This window comes from Neoarius graeffei, chromosome 9 (assembly GCF_027579695.1).
Source record: "Neoarius graeffei isolate fNeoGra1 chromosome 9, fNeoGra1.pri, whole genome shotgun sequence".
Lineage (NCBI taxonomy): Eukaryota > Metazoa > Chordata > Actinopteri > Siluriformes > Ariidae > Neoarius > Neoarius graeffei.
In genome coordinates, this window is record NC_083577.1 from 57,657,739 (window position 1) to 57,678,756 (window position 21,018).

The window sequence follows — 21,018 nt, forward strand, 5'->3', positions numbered from 1 at the left end:
TCGCAGGCAAGCTGGAGCCTATCCCAGCTGACTACGGGCGAAAGGCGGGGTACACCCTGGACAAGTCGCCAGGTCATCACAGGGCTGACACATAGACACAGACAACCATTCACACTCACATTCACACCTACGGTCAATTTAGAGTCACCAGTTAACCTAACCTGCATGTCTTTGGACTGTGGGGGAAACCGGAGCACCCGGAGGAAACCCACGCGGACACGGGGAGAACATGCAAACTCCGCACAGAAAGGCCCTCGCCGGCCACGGGGCTCAAACCCGGACCTTCTTGCTGTGAGGCGACAGCGCTAACCACTACACCACCGTGCCGCCCAGCATACACCAAATAAATCATAAAGCATTCACTTTATTATAATCTTGTAACTATTTAACACACAGAAGACCATTAAACGGAGCTACCTGAAGTGGCCATGCGATTGCAATAGAAAAACATCCGGCCGGCTGCATACAGATTGTGACACAGAGCTCTGCAGATTGAGGTCTATCCCTGCGTTACACTAAAGGCCAATTTATGCTGACAATGCAGTCCTCGCAGATAGCGTCTGCGTAGCCCCCCCACCTTCGCAGACGCTCTGCGCGCACCTCCCAAAAATTGTGACCACCGCAGAAGCCTCGCAGACAGCGTCGCAGACAAGAGGGCTCTGATTGGTCCACTCTACATCCGCTGTACACGCACTTCCGCTTCCCTACTTTCCCGGTTTGGTTTGTTTTCACGACCGCCATTTTTAAAAACACGAGCGAAGATGGAGCAGCACGAAGAGCAGTTGATCGAGGAAGTGAGGAAGTACGTACATCTATACGACTCCAGTTCTAGTCATTATAAGTAACCGGAGGATAAACACTCCACTAACCACACCCACCAACTACTCCTAGCGATTTCGCAACTTGGCACCCCCTTGCGTTGTGGCGGTGAATAACATCGCGCACGCCTATTACTCCCCGCTCAACGATAAATTACAACTGTCTGCGAAAAGCTATCTGCGAAAGCCTTGTCGCAAGAGCATGCAGAGGCCTTTAGGGATGGCGAAAACTAAAAAAAAAATCTTGACCGACCACCGAGCCTCATTAGCCGGTTAAAGTCGGTTAACCTATGAGTTTAAACAGGGATGCAAACGGCACGCCTTTTGGCAGATGCCGCCTTTTTCACGGCTGAATCGTGCAGATCCGATTTTTTTTGGGGGGGGGGGGGGGGGGGCGTTGGAGTGTCTGAATAATTTCATCAGAGTAAATTCTGTATTAAAATTACTACATAAGCAAATGCCGTTACAGTCCATGAAACACAGGAAGTATGAGAAGAAAACAGTAAATCAGAAAGCTGTGCACGTTACATTTAGTAATTTTAATACAGAATTTACTCTGATGAAATTATTCAGACACTCCAACGCCCCCCCTAAAAAAAAAAAAAAAAAAAAAAAAAAAAAATCGGATCTGCACGATTCAGCCGTGAAAAAGTCGGCATCTGCGCCTTTAGTTTGTGTGGAGAGATATGATCTGCAATAACATGCATTGTTGGCTACAGACCGAAACATACTTTCAGAATGCACTGGCCAAGGCAGGACTAAACTCAATGTACCTTCTAATAATAATAATAATTAAAAAAAACAACAGAATAGTAATTTGTAAGCTAAAAAGCCTGTGTCTACACACTTTTCTCTCGCCAAGTGGCAGCTGTGTTCAACTGGGGCGGGACATGACTGAATGGGTGTTTCTGATTTGTCAGCTGTCTTTAACTGGGGCGGGAGGGCGGAACATGACTGAATGGGTGTTTCTGATTTGTCAGCTGTCGTCCTTACACCGCATGGCATGCCCCAAGCGTTTACAACACACAATTCCACGTTCTCCGCTCCAAAATCGGCAGCTTCAAAACGATTGATTTTTTTTTTAACCGACAACCAAAAAAAAATTAACCGGTTGACATTGATTCGGTCAACCACCGGTCAAACGGTCATCGGTTAACATCCCTAGTTACACTACACCGCACCACATTACACTATACTGACACACAGTAACGTTGGAAGCTACAAGCTGCAGCTAGCCAGCAGCTAAATAACTTTGCGGTGCACACGTAGGTTGTTTGTAGCGTTTTTGTGCAACGGTTATGCTTATCTATCGTCTTTTCTGACCATACACAGTTACAGTAATCATATAACAGCGCGCACACACACATTAGTTAAGTTCAGGTCTTTTATTTTACGTATCTGTGATTGTGTAGGCGAGAGCTGCATTTTCCCGTTGCTTCACTGTGGTTGTTTACTGCTGGACATCCGGGTTCCTGGGTCAAAGGACCTGAATTACGGAGGCCGGGGTGGCTTTGTAGTGCCAGTCTCGGGCATGCGCACCAGCTCATGCATGGATTGTAGTGGTTTCACCCAATTAACATTAATTATGCAGTGTTTCCCACAGACCAGGTAGCAATTTGTGGTGTTCCACTGTGCCGATGAGGGAATCGTGCGCGGTGGTGTCGTGGCGGTCGGTGGAGTTGGTCATTGGGGTGTATGCAAAGTGTTTACAGCGGGCGGTGTTCAAACACACAGTATTTTTCTTCAGAGTCACCTGCTGAGACTATTTTAAAGCTACAAGAAACATTTTGAGATTATTCAGTTCGATCTAAATTCTTTTAAGTTCTTTAAGAGAAGACAGCTAAAACAATTTTTACCAGAACCCTGCCTGGTTTCATTCCTCGACCCAACTTTACATTACAGGGCAGGCCATTAGTTTACTGGGCTTGATGTTGGTGGAAAACCTGTCTTTTAAATTTATGAAAATTACTCACCAAAATTGAAGTTAAAGTTTAGTTTTTTGCCTTTTTGGTGGCAATCTTTCAATCATTCTTTAGTTGACATTCAAGGAATAAATTGCAAAAAACAAGCTGGAGGTTTTTATTTTAAATATTGAACTCAACACTTACCTCAACCAATACTAAAATGAAATAAATAGTATAATGCAACAACAAAATAATAATAAAATATCATAATTAGATGTAAGAAACCACTTAAGGTAACACCAAGGCAACTAACAATAATGAAAAAGCATTACCCTGATTGGTGCAAAGCCTGCATGCCCTGTCAGAACATTTAATTCTGCATGGCTTCCTGAAAAAAAAACTCAAGTGCCCTATCGTAAGGGAAGTCATTGGGTTCGGGACCATTTATGGAGATTCGTAAGCAGGCTGCTAGGTGTTCCCCTAGGAGCCTGTTCCTGAGGTCTGTTTTAATCTATGGATAAAAAAAGTACATTTTCTTCATCATCAAAGCGCTAAAAACTTCCATTACATCAAAAATATATACAAAGGAATACCGAATTTCTATGTGCTTACCCTATGAGAAATCCCGAGAAATCCCGCTCACAATTCTACTTCGCCAATAAAGCTAATAAAGATGTTTCTTAAAATATTCAGATTTTATGCTTCAGATAGCATCAATTAGGCATCCCCGCGAGTATAACAACATTTTATTTAGGCTAGTGGGAAATCCTTATTTATTGTGAATGTCAAGCCATTATTAATAACTTGCATGAATGCTGAAGCAGGATAAACGGGATAATGCAATAAGGCCGGTTCCTCGCGTCAAGCTGCTACTGTATGGATCAAAATTGGTTTATAGCCTGACTCAGGGATGTCCGTTTCCTGTAAGCCAAGAAGGCTATGATAAAGCTCATCACGAGCACGACGTAGGCTACCTTTTAAAATAAGGGGTCGGAAGGCGAATCGGGAAGGCTGCGTTATTTTTAATTAGCCTAACAGGCCTACTTGCAGTCCGGGTATATGCGCAACGGCAGGCCTGTGGACACGCCTCTCCGTCTCTCTCTGTGGGTGTGTGCACGCGCGCACGAACGAGAAGAAATAGCACTATGAATGAACAGAACGCAACGGAATTTTTTTTTTTTCAAAATCGCGAGTCTAATTGTGTGGCGATAGGAATCCATTGTGTGGTGCTGCGCCACACAATGGTCTATGTATGGGAAACCCTGTTATGTGTGTTGTAAAAAAATGTATGCATTTATTGTAATTGGGTATTTTGTTTATGAATTATAGAGATTATCGGCATGCACTTAGACCTGAAATTGTGATGTATGGTTTATGCGATGTTGGTAATAGAAAAGTAATTGGGATCTTCCAGTGGGTGGGGACAGGCCACTATATCTAGCCCTCTGAAGGGAGGTGGATTAGTTGGGTCATAGGCACTGTCTGTTATGTAGCAGTCATGTAATCAGGCGGTGCAAACATAGTATTCTGTTTTGTAGACAAAGTATTTTTTTTAATAATTACTTGAACTTTTATTTTATTATTATAATTTATTTTGTGTTAAATATCTGCTGCTACTTTGGGAAACCGGACCCAATAAAACACCTTGTATCAAAAGTTCTATCTTTGGCCATCGTCCATCAGATGATATGTACAGTAAGAATGTGTTAATTTTTTGTAAAATGATTTTAACAATGGGAGTGGCACAGTGGTGTAGTGGTTAGCACTGTCGCCTCACAGCAAGAAGGTCCTGGGTTCGAGCCCAGCGGCCGGCAAGGACCTTTCTGTGCGGAGTTTGCATGTTCTCCCCGTGTCCGCGTGGGTTTCCTCCGGGTGCTCCGGTCTCCCCCACAGTCCAAAGACATGCAGGTTAGGTTAATTGGTGACTCTAAATTGACTGTAGGTGTGAATGTGAATGGTTGTTTGTCTCTGTGTCAGCCCTGTGATGACCTGGCAACTTGTCCAGGGTGTACCCCACCTCTCACCCATAGTCAGCTGGGATAGGCTTCAGCTTGCCTGCAACCCTGTAGAACAGGATAAGCAGCTACAGATAATGAATGGATGGATTTTAACAATGATTTAGCATTTCCTATCCATTTATTGGCCAGTTTCACTGTAAAAAAAAAAGCCCAAAGTCCGTCAGGTTCAAGAGGGCCTAGGCAGCCCCCAAACCCCTGCTACTACCCTTTTATTTTTGAAAAGTGGAAAACCCTGGTATTGTTCCAGCACAAACTCCACAGATGCAATGTGCATCATTTTTTTTTAATCCTATGTTAGACTGGCCAAGGCCACGATTGTACTCTATCGAGTGTTGTGCTCATTCTGCACCTGCAACCTGTATCAATCTTAAGCTTGTACTGATTTGGCTCCAGTCATTTTGAATCATGTATTGTACGCTCTGAATGCTGTGTTGTTCACGACGTATCACTTCTTATCATATGTTTTGATTCTTTCTGAATGGACCGTTCATACTTGAAAATTTGGTTTGGTTGATACAAAATATGAGATGTACCGCCCAATAAAAAATGTTGAAGTGGTATGACGTGGCATGTTAACCAATGAGATTATGTGTATACCCTGTGTTATTTTGAAACTGTATAAAATGAGAACTTTGTGATTTTGAGTCGGTTCACTCTACAGACCGAACTCGGCCTGTGCTAAATGATTTAATAAAGGTCGAAACTTTTCTGCAACCTCTTTGACTTTGAATCATTTTTGCTTGGGAGAGTTTAAGTTTTGAGAGTTTCCACAACAAAAGCAGGCAAGCTAATATTAGTTATTGGGAAAACATATGGAAACGCATGCTAACAGTATTATGCATGTTAACATGTTTTAAACTTCACTTAACTTTTACAGTCTTGACACAAAGGGGATTAAAACAAAAGATATGGTTAAAAAAAGGGGGATTAAAACAAAAGATATGGTTAAAAATCTTGGTGTTTTCATTGACAGCGCGTTAAACTTTGACAGTCACATGAAAGCAATCACTAAATCGGCATTTTATCACCTAAAAAACATTTCCAAACTAAGAGGACTTATGTCAAAAAATGATCTGGAAAAACTTATACATGTCTTCATCTCTACTGCAATGGCCTTTTTTGGCAGGCCTGTGAAAAGACCATCAAATGACTTCAGGTGATTCAGGCGGGGTTTACATTAGACCGTATCAGCGGATCAACAGATTAACGTTTTTAAAAACGATTAGCGTGCACACAGCAACGCCAATACACGGATACGCTAATCACATGACTAAATTCGGCACGCAAGTTGAAATGTGTCAGTGCGGCTCATCGCTTCCTCCTCAGCAGCTGCGCTCCAAATCACTCCGCCCTGAACAGCGAGTGCCCTCTGGAGGGTGCGCACTCCGGCCCTGCGCAGCTCACAGAGCACGCGAGTGAAGTGCACGAGCAGTGATTCGGGACTGAGCCGCTGTGCGCAAGTCACTTACCACTTGCAAGTGGAAGGATGGCAAGCCTAAAAACCATCATAACTACACAATGGGCAGTATTTGCATCAGTATTTGCATACTTTTATACTCTTTAATGAAAGGTGATACAAGGCGGAAGTCCGCGCCATTTTTCAGCAGTCGCGTCACATGACCAACGCCAGCGAATCAGGAAGGTGGATGTCACAGTGACGTTGTCCAATGACGACGCCAGCTAGAGCTCAGCACAGCGTATCTGCGTATTCTCAATGTTTACACAGCACCGGATCAGACACGATCTGGATTGAATACGTGGATCCTGGCGGATTCCCGTTTCCCAGCGTTTCCAGGCATTTTAATGTAAACGGACAGTGCATCCGTGAAGAAAACGAGACAGATACGGTCTAATGTAAACTTGGCCTCAAAATGCAGAGGCTAGGGTTCTCACACAAACAAAAAGAACAGAGCACATTACTCCAATTCTAAGGTCCCTTCACTGGCTTCCAGTAAGCTACAGAATTGACTTTAAAGTCAAGTCAAGTTTATTTGTATAGCGCTTTTAACAATAAAACTTGTCGCAAAGCAGCTTTACAGAATTTGAACGACTTAAAACATGAGCTAATTTTATCCCTAATCTATCCCCAATGAGCAAGCCTGTGGCGACAGTGGCAGCATTGCTGCTGGTGTACAAATCTCTAAGGGTGTATTCAGACCAGGATAGTTCGATAGTTCACTTGCTTTGGTCCGAACCAAATGTTTTTTTTATTTTTTCATTTTGGTGCGGTTCGCTTTCACACTGTACATTTTAGTAAGCGGACCAAAATCTGTCAACAAAGCCACGCGCCCTGAGGTCGTTCAGCTATTGGTCAGAGACGACACGCGCACAAAGCGTTAAGTTCAAAAGTAGTCATGGAGGCTTTCCGTGCTGTTATTCTTTTTAATGTCATCAAAGCTATATGTTTTTTCCAGTTTTTACTGTTTTCACAATTGTGCGATTACTATGCTGTTGTACAAGTAATTTATCAACGACGACTTCAAAGGGCAAGGCGGCTACGGAGGATAGCGCTGATGAGCGCACATCATGTTGTGACAGTTCTGGCTCTTCACGCAAGACGGAGGAGGTATGTGTCGGGATATTCACCTTATCCATCGTAATAGATGAATTTCTTTTTTGCGTCGCTAGTACTGCCACTTTTTGAAAGAATGTCCCTGATTTTAATGTAGGTCTGACGGAGTTTCTTCACTTTTAGCCGACATTGTTCTGGGGAGCGCGTGAACCCCTTCTCCTTCATTTTCTCACTGAATACAGCAAACACGTCGGCATTTTTGTGTGTTCTCTCCAAAAGCTCAGATATGTGGACATCTGCCCATATATCCACAAGGGTACAGGTTTCTTCCTCGACCCACGTTTACCCCCTACTTATTTTTTGTACTCTGTAGTCTAGCCTACCACTGGTCTGAATGACTGAACGACTGTTGTAAGGTTCCCTTGATAACCGAAACAGTGTTTGCACTTTGCGGTGGAGTGTCAAGACTCTGTTTCCCATAATGCTCGACAAACGACGGAAGCTCCCGAGGTACAAAAAAGCAAAACTGTCAGATTAGGTCCGGTCTGCTTTCACACCTCCAAAAGGTCCGCACCAGAGTTCCTTTGGTCCGGACCGAGTCCGACCTTGCAGCTCGGTCTCGGTCCGCTTGTTTGGTCCAGACCAGAGTTCGGTGGTTTGTATTCAGACCAACCCAAAAGGTCCGGACCAAGGGAAATTTGGTTCGTTTGGTCCGGACCAAACAACGTAGGTGTGAATACACCCTAAATGGTACAGTACAGGGCCCAATTACCTCTCTGATATGTTGCAGCAGCCTAACCCAATCAGATCTACCAGATCGCAGCAGCAAAATTTACTGGTAAAACCTGTTGTTAAAACAAAGTGTGGTGAAGCAGCTTTTAGCTACTGTGCAGTACAGCTATGGAACCAACTGCCAGAGGACATCAAAAATGCTCCTGCTGTAGGCAGCTTCAAATCTAGATTAAAGACCAAGCTGTTCTCAGATGCTTTCTGCTAACTGATAAATATCATCTTTACATGTTTTAAACTTTACTTAACTTTTATTCTATTTTATTCTGCTGTTTTTTACTGAACTTTTACTTCATTTTAGTATTTTATTTCTACTATTGTTTAATTCTTATTTTTTTCTCTCTTCTTCCCCCTTTATTTTATGTAATTTTATTTTCTATTGTTTACTGTTTTGCCTTTACCTCTGTAAAGCACATTGAACTGCCACTGTGTATGAAATGCGCTCTCATCTCATTATCCCATCTCATTATCTCTAGCCGCTTTATCCTGTTCCACAGGGTCGCAGGCAAGCTGGAGCCTATCCCAGCTGACTACGGGCGAAAGGCGGGGTACACCCTGGACAAGTCGCCAGGTCATCACAGGGCTGACACAAAGACACAGACAACCATTCACACTCACATTCACACCTACGGTAAATTTAGAGTCACCAGTTAACCTAACCTGCATGTCTTTGGACTGTGGGGGAAACCGGAGCACCCGGAGGAAACCCACGCGGACACGGGGAGAACATGCAAACTCCGCACAGAAAGGCCCTCGCCGGCCACGGGGCTCGAACCCAGACCTTCTTGCTGTGAGGCGACAGCGTGAACCACTACACCACCGTGCTGCCTACTTGAGTAACTTTTTGGATGAATTGTACTTGTAAGAGTAGTTTTAATGCAGCATACTTTTTACTTTTACTTGAGTATATTTGTGAAGAACAAGCAGTACTTTTACTCCGTTACATTGGGCTATATTCTGCTCATTACTCGCTACTTCATTTTTATTGATCCGTGCGATGCGTGGTCTGTTTATTTATGTTTTGTCGAGACTTCCAGCAGAGGCTCTGTCACATGACAGCATCTCACCGATCAAATGGAGCAGCCAGAGCCATAGTGGGAGGAGCTATCAGAGCCTCCAGGATTTCACGATGTTGCAATTTGCAACTTCAACGCAAATTCAACCAATGAATTCAGGGCGGTGTTGCAATTATATCCAATCACCGCAACTTTCCCGCAAATTTGACCAATCTTTGGCGTCGTCTTGAGGTGACGTCGACAAGCTACCTTCCGCCTTACTACCAGTGTTGCCAGATTGGGCGGTTTCCCGCTCAGTTGGGGGGTTTCAAGTGCATTTTGGCGGGTTTTGAACATATTTTGGGCTGGAAAACAATCAGCAGTATCTGGCAACACTGCATGTGTGAGTCAGTGTTTATATAGGCTTAAATTCTGTTACTGAAAGTGTGTTATGTTTACAGTGAAGGACTGTGTGCACTTGACATTATTTTTTTACTTAATACAAGAAATTAATGGATGCCAACATTTTTGCCAAAATGGTATTTTATTTTCCATTGTTTGGCAGCTTCAGCATCATACTGTGAGATTCTGTTCAAATTGTTTTTTTTCTTCTATGAAGCCTGAGCCATTTATTTTATTAGTTTATAATTATTGTTTAATTTAGTCTTCAGGAGAGACTGCCTGCACACAGTACTAGTACTAACAGTTTTTTTTTCTTACATGAAAGCTGAGGCATTTATATTATATTTTAAGGTAACTTCATGTTGTGCTGTGAGGTTCTGTGCACTTTAACTTTTGAACCAACAGGTGCATTTGGATAAGTAAAGCCTATTTTTCTGCATTTTTGTCATCCTGGTAATCTTTTATATTGGTAAAGTTGTTTATAGGACCATTTCTCAGTGTCTTTGTTTTTTTTAATCAATAGTTTTTCAGTAATAACTTAATATTTAACATATCACTCAATTTTAATCACAAAAAGAGAAAATCGCAACAATTTCTCGCAACTTTCACTTCCTCCCGCAATGTAATCGCAACAAAAACCTAAAAAACACCGCAACTTTCATCGCAATTTTTTTGAAACCCCCCCACCCCACAACATCAGACATTTTAGCCCGCAACAATAACAAAAAAGGCCCGTGAAATCCTGGGGGGACTGAGCTTTGGCTTATCTCCATTTCGCCAATCAAACAGAGCCAAGCTGCCGCGTGCGCCTGCACACAAAATTCCCGCGGCAAGAGCAGTCCAGGTGGAAAAGAGCACGGAAGCAGAAGAAAAATGGCAGAGACAATGGCCAGCGTTTCTCATCAAGCTGAAGAGGCACACCCCTGGCCACACATACAAACCATGTTCACTCTCCAAACAACAAAAAATAATAGTTATGTTATGCGGTGTCACATGTGTCTCCCCAAACAAGTGGATGTTTCAGCTTATAAAAACTCAACGTTGAATTTGAGGAAACACATTGCGGTAAGTAGACTGTGTGCTTTTGGCTGTCTTCGTAGGCAGACGTTAGCCCTGTTGTAACATCATAAATAACTGTAAAATACATTGTCTTGTGGAAATGTATTGACGCACTGCGGCCTCAGACGGCAAGATAACACACACACCAGAGAACCAAAAAATAAAACTACAAAAAATCTTCCTAACAATCACTTTTTATTGATGTGAAACCAAAAAATGCTCATGAAAATAAGGTTGCTCGCCTAATGTCAGCTCCTCAATAGCGTTACAGTTGTACACGGCTCTGGTCAAAAACTGGGAATGGAAGACTGGTGAAAACTTACTAAATAGCAAAACGCCTAACATATCGTTTGTGAAATCTCCATTTTTCAAGCTACTGTATTTGTTGTGGATTAGAGGGATTTTTGAAGACTTTAGGTGTTTTTTTTTCCTGTGAGATTTGTTTTATTATTTGTCTACAAGTGCTTGTTCACAAAAGGAAGGGCATTAGCTTGTTAGCTTGACCGCTTGCTAGCAATCCCCACCACCACCCAGCCAAGCTGGGCGCTGGCAGCTAGTTAGCAACCTTTTTCTTGTTACTTGCTAACTCCTCTGCGAGATGGAGCCAGTAAACAACTTTTTGGGAGATGAAAGGATTAACATCGTTGATCGCATCTTACAGGATTATTTCCAGTCTTTTTCGTACGAGGAGATATTACGTGTGATGTTCAGCTGCTGTTAAAGCTGAACAGTCACTTCATGGAGTGAACACGCGCGCGCGCGCACACACACACACAGTGTTATGGTTGATGTGCAGACTGCCTTTTTCTTCTTTTTCTTTGTAACCTCTACCCATTGTTTTGTTATTCTGTTACTTTGTAAAGATTTAATTAATTAATATTTAATTTATTATTGTTTTCACCTGTTCACGGCTAAAAGGTCACAGCTTCACAGTGCAAAATTGAGAGCCAGCTGCTGTTAAAGCTGAACAGTCACTTCATGGAGTGAACATGCACGCACGCACACACAGTGTTTTGGTTTATGTGCAGACTGCCTTGAGCTTCTTGTTATTGTTAATACACAGAACTACACACACACAGTTTATATGTGTGAAATATATATGAAATCTCTGCCTGTTATGACATCCTGATCAATAAACAAAGTTACTCAGCAGTTACTCAGTACTTGAGTAGTTTTTTCACTTAGTACTTTTTACTCTGGGGCGGCACGGTGGTGTAGTGGTTAGCGCTGTCGCCTCACAGCAACAAGGTCCGGGTTCGAGCCCCGTGGCCGGCGAGGACCTTTCTGTGCGGAGTTTGCATGTTCTCCCCGTGTCCGCGTGGGTTTCCTCCAGGTGCTCCGGTTTCCCCCACAGTCCAAAGACATGCAGGTTAGGTTAACTGGTGACTCTAAATTGACCGTAGGTGTGAATGTGAGTGTGAATGGTTGTCTGTGTCTATGTGTCAGCCCTGTGATGACCTGGTGACTCATCCAGGGTGTACCCCACCTTTCGCCCGTAGTCAGCTGGGATAGGCTCCAGCTTGCCTGAGACCCTGTAGAACAGGATAAAGCGGCTAGAGATAATGAGATGAGACTTTTTACTCTTAAGTAATTAATTGGACGACTACTTTTTACTTGAGTAATATTATTCTAAAGTAATAATACTCTTACTTGAGTACAATTTTTGGCTACTCTACCCACCTCTGCATACACCCACCCACATTAAAAAAGAAATCAGATTAAAGATACATACAATTGGTTCTTCCAATATTTCCAAATGTCAGAACAATATTGGGTATCACTTTCCTTAACACTAGTCAAACACATTATGATGGCATTTCTTGATACTGTTAACCTACATAAACTTGCCTTGCCTATGCAGGTGTGCAATCATAAGTGTAGATATTACAGACTACTTACACGTCCTCTAACGCCTCCTCTTCAGAGGCATCAAAGCTATCTTCATTGGAGTATTCTTCACTCGAAGTCTCGTCGTCGCTGTTATAAAGCGTCTCCAACACGCCTTCACGCGTACACGTCTCCATTTTCTACTCGAAAACAACAACAAGGTCGTCTCCGAACCAAACAGACACCACGTGTAAAGGAATGGGAGGTATGGAACGGAACCACTGCCGCGACGAACAGTGACAACACTGCAGATGTGCGGTCACACATAGTGACCTCAGTATCCTCTCTCTTGGTCTACTTTCTTCTTCTTCGCTTCGTTTTCTTCTTGCTTCTTCTTTTGGATTGCCTGGCGGTCGCGTTACTGCCCCCTCTGGTCTGGAGTGTGGGCTGAAGCGCTACCGTTTCTCTTTACTTATTATACAGGCATTACACAAGCGTGTCGTGGCCACACCAGAAAAAAAAAAGAGTATCACGCAGTGGCGGCTCCTGAATTTTTTTTTCAGGGGGGGCAATTTTCCCCGTTATGTCTACACGGACCGTAAATGTCCACAGGACTGAAGTAAATTGACCTAGGTAGCAAATCAATTGGCCGAACTTGTTTTTGCCTGGTAAATTCAGATATCAATATAGACAATATCTCTTCTCTCCACTAGGTGGCAACACTGAACAAGTTAAAGGTGGCAAACTAAGGTAGCCTAGTAAACTAGACCCACCCGCCTAGCGGCCAAAAATATTTTTGCCTACGAGTGGCAAATATTCACATTTAGTCTGGCTTGCCAGGCTAAAACTAAGGAAGATTCATTGTGAAGCCTTCAAAGCAAAACATCACAATCAATTAATATTACATTACTCATTTATTTTCTCATATTATTCCAGTATTCTATAATAAGTAGACACAAATTCTTAATTATAAACATATTCTAATTTCTTCAATTCTAAAGAATGCAATTAAAGTGGCAGGATATAAATCCAAAACAAGTGTTTATTTAAGTTTTGAAAAAGATGAAAAGCATAACCATCAAACAAACGTGTGCAGCTTAATTATGTGTTTTTTTTATATGGAATTGCACCATTTTAACAACAAATAAGTCTAAATAAATTCTGCAGTTTTTTTTCCCAAGAATTCCTACAGAAAGCCATGCCTTAAAAGGAAATTTAAAGTATTACAAGCATGTCAATGAACACAAAAGGCTTTAGTTATTTAGCTATATACACACAAAGTTACACAAGGTTTTGTAGTCAGTGCAACTTGGCTTAACAAGTTGGAAAAAAGGTAAGGTGCTGCTGGCTCCAATGAACACATATACTGTACAATATATAAAAACTGAAAATATGCTTAATTTACACCAAGTTAGAGAGAACTTGAGGCTACTGAAATATTCCAAGCATGGCAATGTTAAACTGCCATTGGTAAAACAAAAACATGGCAATGTTAAACTGCCATTGGTAAAACACACACACACACACACACACACACACACACACACACACACACACTCACAAACAGTGCTGGGAATAACGGCGTTAGAGTATAACGGCGTTACTAACGGAGCCACATTTTGGGTAACGGAATAATTACTTAGTTACTTAATCCATATTTGTATCGCCGTTACCGTTACTCGGGAAGTAACGTGATGCGTTACAATTTGATATGGGCGCCTTGACAACATGAGCATTGGCAACACGGTACCGCAATATATAATAATAATTATGTACCAATATGGCTTTTACATTCTCCCATTCACCCTTTGAATGCAAGAGAACAAATCGTGATTTGCTAAGATGTTCTAGGTGGGTGGAGTCGATTGTGTTTTCCCGCTACGCACACACGCGCACACAGAGATGGGGAAGAGACAATGGCAGCACCAAGCCGCAAAGTCGCATTTTCGAACTGGAAACACCGGCATAATTTCAGGCTGGTTGAAGTCAAAGGCAATAATGTTTATGTCCAATGCAAACTGTGCCCTGGAAACAAAGTTCTGTAAATGCGTTAGTAACTGCGTTACTTCACTAGAAAAGAACAGTTATCCTCGTTTATCTGTAAGCAAAAAAAAAAAAAAAGTAACGCAATAAATACTTTTCCTGGTAACTAGTTACTTTTCTAGTGAAGTAATGCAGTTACTAACGCAATTACTTTTTTGGAGAAGTAACTAGTACTTGTAACTAATTACTTTTTCAAAGTAATGTGCCCAGCACTGCTCACAAACAACTTTTGCCTAGTAAATTCAAATATCAGATATCACTGTACCGTCTGCTGTGCTACTTCCAGGGTGGAAGAGAACGCAAGGGTAGCAAAAAAGAGCATTGACTACATCACAGCCAGCTAGCCAAGTTTTCCGGTGGTACCAGTTCTTGTTAAAACCTCTTGAGTAGGTCTTCTCCCCCTTCGTAGACACTTGCTTGATGTTTAAATTCGGTCTAGGAGGTCCTAGCTGTTTGATTGCCGTTTTCTCCTCATTGGTACAACGACTAAAGGGAACTTCTTTCAGAGACGCTATCGTATTGTTGCACTCAACACTTGCCGCCATCTTCATAGAATGTTCACACATTTCCCGCGCAAGTTGCATTTTCCAGCCCAAAATTATGTTCAAAACCCGCCAAAATGCACTTAAAACCAATCTGGCAACACTTGCGCGGCGCAACAGGCGTATGACGTAAGCACGCTGCTTGTGCAAGCACATAAAACCTAATAGAAAATGCATTGGGAGCATGATTTTCAAAAAAAACGTACGTACCATTAGTGTCAATGGGAGATTTTGGGGCAAATCTGAACCTGACAGAAATCGCCCCAAAAGGGCGTGGCTACACCAGGCGCGACCTTAGCCTGATTGGACAATGACATTACTGTTGGTAGTAGGAGTAGATTAAAAAAAAAAGCTCCCTCCCTGTTTGGGAGTGCGTCGCCCAAATCACCCCTATTAACGAGCCGCCAGTGGTATCACGTAATAACATGAAAAGATTATTGATATAACAATATATTTTTCTCATCTCATTATCTCTAGCCGCTTTATCCTGTTCTACAGGGTCGCAGGCAAGCTGGAGCCTATCCCAGCTGACTACGGGCGAAAGGCGGGGTACACCCTGGACAAGTCGCCAGGTCATCACAGGGCTGACACATAGACACAGACAACCATTCACACTCACATTCACACCTACGGTCAATTTAGAGTCACCAGTTAACCTAACCTGCATGTCTTTGGACTGTGGGGGAAACCGGAGCACCCGGAGGAAACCCACGCAGACACGGGGAGAACATGCAAACTCCACACAGAAAGGCCCTCACCGGCCACGGGGCTCAAACCCGGACCTTCTTGCTGTGAGGCGGCAGTGCTAACCACTACACCACCGTGCCGCCATATATTTTTCTTATTATAACAATATGTTTTCACGTTATTACGTGAAATGTATCACTTTATAACGTGATAATTTGATTTCACGTGTTAACATGAACATTTCTATTGTTATAATGTGATAACTTTAAGCTCATGAGAATAAACTGGGTAATATGGGGGGGTAATATGGGGAATAAATTGGGTAGTATTGAGAATAAACTGGGTAATATATATATTTTTTGTTAATTGCACTATATAAAAACTGTTTACACTTTATACATCTTTAATCTTTGATAGACTTCACTGCTACACTGTTTATACTGTCGTATCTGCCATATTTATACTTACACTGAAAATTCTGCTCATACTGCTATTTATTTATTTATTTATACTGATAATTACTATACTGTCAGACTGCTGTTCCTGTTTACATTGTTCATTCTGTTTATATTGTCATTCGTCACATTTAAATTTATACCGTTAATTCTGTTCACACTGCCACATTTGCACTTTCTGGATTGCCACTGTCTTGTCTTTTCTTAGATAGCTTTACCTTGTGTGTGTAAACCCCTCCCCCCGGGTTCCCCCCCCCTTTTTTTCCTTTTTCCTTTTTATAGTTGATATCTTGTACCTATATTTTATATTTCATGTTTATTACTGTTTGCACTGCGGATAAGAGGGAAACGAAATTTCAATTCTCTGTATGTCCTGCACATATGGCATTATTGACAATAAAGTTGACTTGAACTTCACTTGGACTTTTAACTTGAACTTGTAATATGGGGAATAAACTGGGTAATATGGGGAATAAATTGGGTAGTATTGAGAATAAACTGGGTGGTATGTGGAATAAACTGGGTAGAATGGAGAATAAACTGGGTAATATGGAGAATAAACTGGGTAATATGGGGAATAAACTGGGTAATATGGGGAATAAACCGGGTAATATGTGGAATAAACCAGGTAATATGGGGAATAAACTGGGTAGTATGGGGAATAAACTGGGTAGTATGAGGAATAAACTGGGTAATATGGGGGGGGAACTGGGTGGTATGGGGAATAAACTGGGTAATATGGAGAATAAACTGGGTAGTATGGAGAATAAACTGGGTAATATAGGGAATAAACTGGGTAATAAGGGGAATAACTGAGTAATATGGGGAATAAACTGGGTAATATGGGGAATAAACCAGGTAATATGGGGAATAAACTGGGTAGTATGAGGAATAAACTGGGTGGTATGGGGAATAAACTGGGTGATATGGAGAAAAAACTGGGTGGTATGGGGAATAAACTGGGTAGTATTGAGAATATACTGGGTAATATGGGGAATAAATTGGGTAATATGGGGAATAAACTGGGTGATATGGAGAATAAATTGGGTAGTATTGAGAATAAACTGGGTAATATGGGGAATAAACTGGGTAATATGGGGAATAAATTGGGTAGTATTGAGAATAAACTGGGTGGTATGTGAAATAAACTGGGTAGAATGGAGAATAAACTGGGTAATATGGAGAATAAACCAGGTAATATGGGGAATAAACTGGGTAGTATGGAGGGGGAACTGGGTGGTATGGGGAATAAACTGGGTAGAATGGAGAATAAACTGGGTAATATGGAGCATAAACTGGGTAATATGGGGAATAAACTGGGTAGTATGGAGAATAAACTGGGTAATATGGGGAATAAAGCAGGTAATATGGGGAATAAACTGGGTAGTATGAGGAATAAACTGGGTAATATGGGGAATAAACTGGGTAGTATGAGGAATAAACTGAGTAATATGGGAAATAAACTGAGTAATATGGGGAATAAACTGGGTAATATGGGGAATAAACTGGGTAATATGGGGAATAAAGCAGGTAATATGGGGAATAAACTGGGTAGTATGGGGAATAAACTGGGTAGAATGGTGAATAATCTGGGCAATATGGAGAATAAACTGGGTAGTATGGAGAATAAACTGGGTAATATAGAGAATAAACTGGGTAATATGGGGAATAAAGCAGGTAATATGGGGAATAAACTGGGTAGTATGAGGAATAAACTGGGTAATATGGGGAATAAACTGGGTAGTATGAGGAATAAACTGAGTAATATGGGAAATAAACTGAGTAATATGGGGAATAAACTGGGTAATATGGGGAATAAACTGGGTAATATGGGGAATAAACTGGGTAATATGGGGAATAAAGCACGTAATATGGGGAATAAACTGGGTAGTATGAGGAATAAACTGGGTAATATGGGGAATAAACCGGGTGGTATGGGGAATAAACTGGGTGATATGGGGAAAAAACTGGGTGGTATGGGGAATAAACTGGGTAGTTTGGGGAATAAACCAGGTAATATGGGGAATAAACTGGGTAGAATGGGGAATAAACTGGGTGATATGGAGAATAAATTGGGTAGTATTGAGAATAAACTGGGTAATATGGGGAATAAACTGGGTGATATGGAGAATAAATTGGGTGGTATTGAGAATAAACTGGGTAATATGGGGAATAAACTAGGTAATATGGGGAATAAACTGGGTAATATGAGGAATAAATTGGGTAGTATTGAGAATAAACTGGGTGGTATGTGGAATAAACTGGGTAGAATGGAGAATAAACTGGGTAATATGGAGAATAAACTGGGTAATATGGGGAATAAACCAGGTAATATGGGGAATAAACTGGGTAGTATGGGGGGAACTGGGTGGTATGGGGAATAAACTGGGTAGAATGGAGAATAAACTGGGTAATATGGGGAATAAACTAGGTAATATGGGGAATAAACTGGGTAATATGGGGAATAAATTGGGTAGTATTGAGAATAAACTGGGTGGTATGTGGAATAAACTGGGTAGAATGGAGAATAAACCGGGTAGTATGGAGAATAAACCAGGTAATATGGAGAATAAACCGGGTAGTATGGAGAATAAACAGGGTAGTATGGGGAACAAACTGGGTAGTATGAAGAATAGCCCAGGTAATATGGGGAATAAACTGGGTGGTATGGGGAATAAACTGGGTAGTATGAAGAATACTCCAGGTAATATGGGGAATAAACTGGGTAGTATGGAGAATAAACTGGGTAGTTTGGGGAATAAACTGGGTAGAATGGAGAATAAACTGGGTAATATGGAGCATAAACTGGGTAATATGAGGAATAAACCAGGTAATATGGGGAATAAACTGGGTGGTATGGGGAATAACCTGGGTAGAATGGTGAATAAACTGGGCAATATGGAGAATAAACTGGGTAGTATGGAGAATAAACTGGGTAATATGGGGAATAAACTGGGTAATATGGGGAATAAACCGGGTAATATGTGGAATAAACCAGGTAATATGGGGAATAAACTGGGTAGTATGGGGAATAAACTGGGTAGTATGAGGAATAAACTGGGTAATATGGGGGGGGAACTGGGTGGTATGGGGAATAAACTGGGTAATATGGAGAATAAACTGGGTAGTATGGAGAATAAACTGGGTAATATAGGGAATAAACTGGGTAATAAGGGGAATAACTGAGTAATATGGGGAATAAACTGGGTAATATGGGGAATAAACCAGGTAATATGGGGAATAAACTGGGTAGTATGAGGAATAAACTGGGTGGTATGGGGAATAAACTGGGTGATATGGAGAAAAAACTGGGTGGTATGGGGAATAAACTGGGTAGTATTGAGAATATACTGGGTAATATGGGGAATAAATTGGGTAATATGGGGAATAAACTGGGTGATATGGAGAATAAATTGGGTAGTATTGAGAATAAACTGGGTAATATGGGGAATAAACTGGGTAATATGGGGAATAAATTGGGTAGTATTGAGAATAAACTGGGTGGTATGTGAAATAAACTGGGTAGAATGGAGAATAAACTGGGTAATATGGAGAATAAACCAGGTAATATGGGGAATAAACTGGGTAGTATGGAGGGGGAACTGGGTGGTATGGGGAATAAACTGGGTAGAATGGAGAATAAACTGGGTAATATGGAGCATAAACTGGGTAATATGGGGAATAAACTGGGTAGTATGGAGAATAAACTGGGTAATATGGGGAATAAAGCAGGTAATATGGGGAATAAACTGGGTAGTATGAGGAATAAACTGGGTAATATGGGGAATAAACTGGGTAGTATGAGGAATAAACTGAGTAATATGGGAAATAAACTGAGTAATATGGGGAATAAACTGGGTAATATGGGGAATAAACTGGGTAATATGGGGAATAAAGCAGGTAATATGGGGAATAAACTGGGTAGTATGGGGAATAAACTGGGTAGAATGGTGAATAATCTGGGCAATATGGAGAATAAACTGGGTAGTATGGAGAATAAACTGGGTAATATAGAGAATAAACTGGGTAATATGGGGAATAAAGCAGGTAATATGGGGAATAAACTGGGTAGTATGAGGAATAAACTGGGTAATATGGGGAATAAACTGGGTAGTATGAGGAATAAACTGAGTAATATGGGAAATAAACTGAGTAATATGGGGAATAAACTGGGTAATATGGGGAATAAACTGGGTAATATGGGGAATAAACTGGGTAATATGGGGAATAAAGCACGTAATATGGGGAATAAACTGGGTAGTATGAGGAATAAACTGGGTAATATGGGGAATAAACCGGGTGGTATGGGGAATAAACTGGGTGATATGGGGAAAAAACTGGGTGGTATGGGGAATAAACTGGGTAGTTTGGGGAATAAACCAGGTAATATGGGGAATAAACTGGGTAGAATGGGGAATAAACTGGGTGATATGGAGAATAAATTGGGTAGTATTGAGAATAAACTGGGTAATATGGGGAATAAACTGGGTGATATGGAGAATAAATTGGGTGGTATTGAGAATAAACTGGGTAATATGGGGAATAAACTAGGTAATATGGGGAATAAACTGGGTAATATGAGGAATAAATTGGGTAGTATTGAGAATAAACTGGGTGGTATGTGGAATAAACTGGGTAGAATGGAGAATAAACTGGGTAATATGGAGAATAAACTGGGTAATATGGGGAATAAACCAGGTAATATGGGGAATAAACTGGGTAGTATGGGGGGAACTGGGTGGTATGGGGAATAAACTGGGTAGAATGGAGAATAAACTGGGTAATATGGGGAATAAACTAGGTAATATGGGGAATAAACTGGGTAATATGGGGAATAAATTGGGTAGTATTGAGAATAAACTGGGTGGTATGTGGAATAAACTGGGTAGAATGGAGAATAAACCGGGTAGTATGGAGAATAAACCAGGTAATATGGAGAATAAACCGGGTAGTATGGAGAATAAACA

The 21,018-nt window shown here is 41.4% G+C and overlaps 1 protein-coding gene across 2 annotated transcripts in view; it reads right to left on the reverse strand.

Moving 5' to 3' along the window:
* LOC132891281 (piggyBac transposable element-derived protein 4-like) overlaps positions 1-12,702 on the reverse strand; it is a 28,996-nt gene extending 16,294 nt beyond the window's left edge. Inside the window, exon 1 of one of the 2 annotated variants that reach the window (XR_009655299.1) lies at positions 12,397-12,485. Coding sequence is in view for 1 of the 2 variants with exons in the window: in XM_060928774.1 (XP_060784757.1) it covers positions 12,397-12,521 (125 nt within the window). In the remaining variant the exon portion in view is untranslated. Of the gene's footprint in view, positions 1-12,396 lie in introns of both variants that reach the window. The other variant, XM_060928774.1, reaches the window with a different exon arrangement.
* Between the last annotated feature and the right edge of the window lie 8,316 nt (positions 12,703-21,018).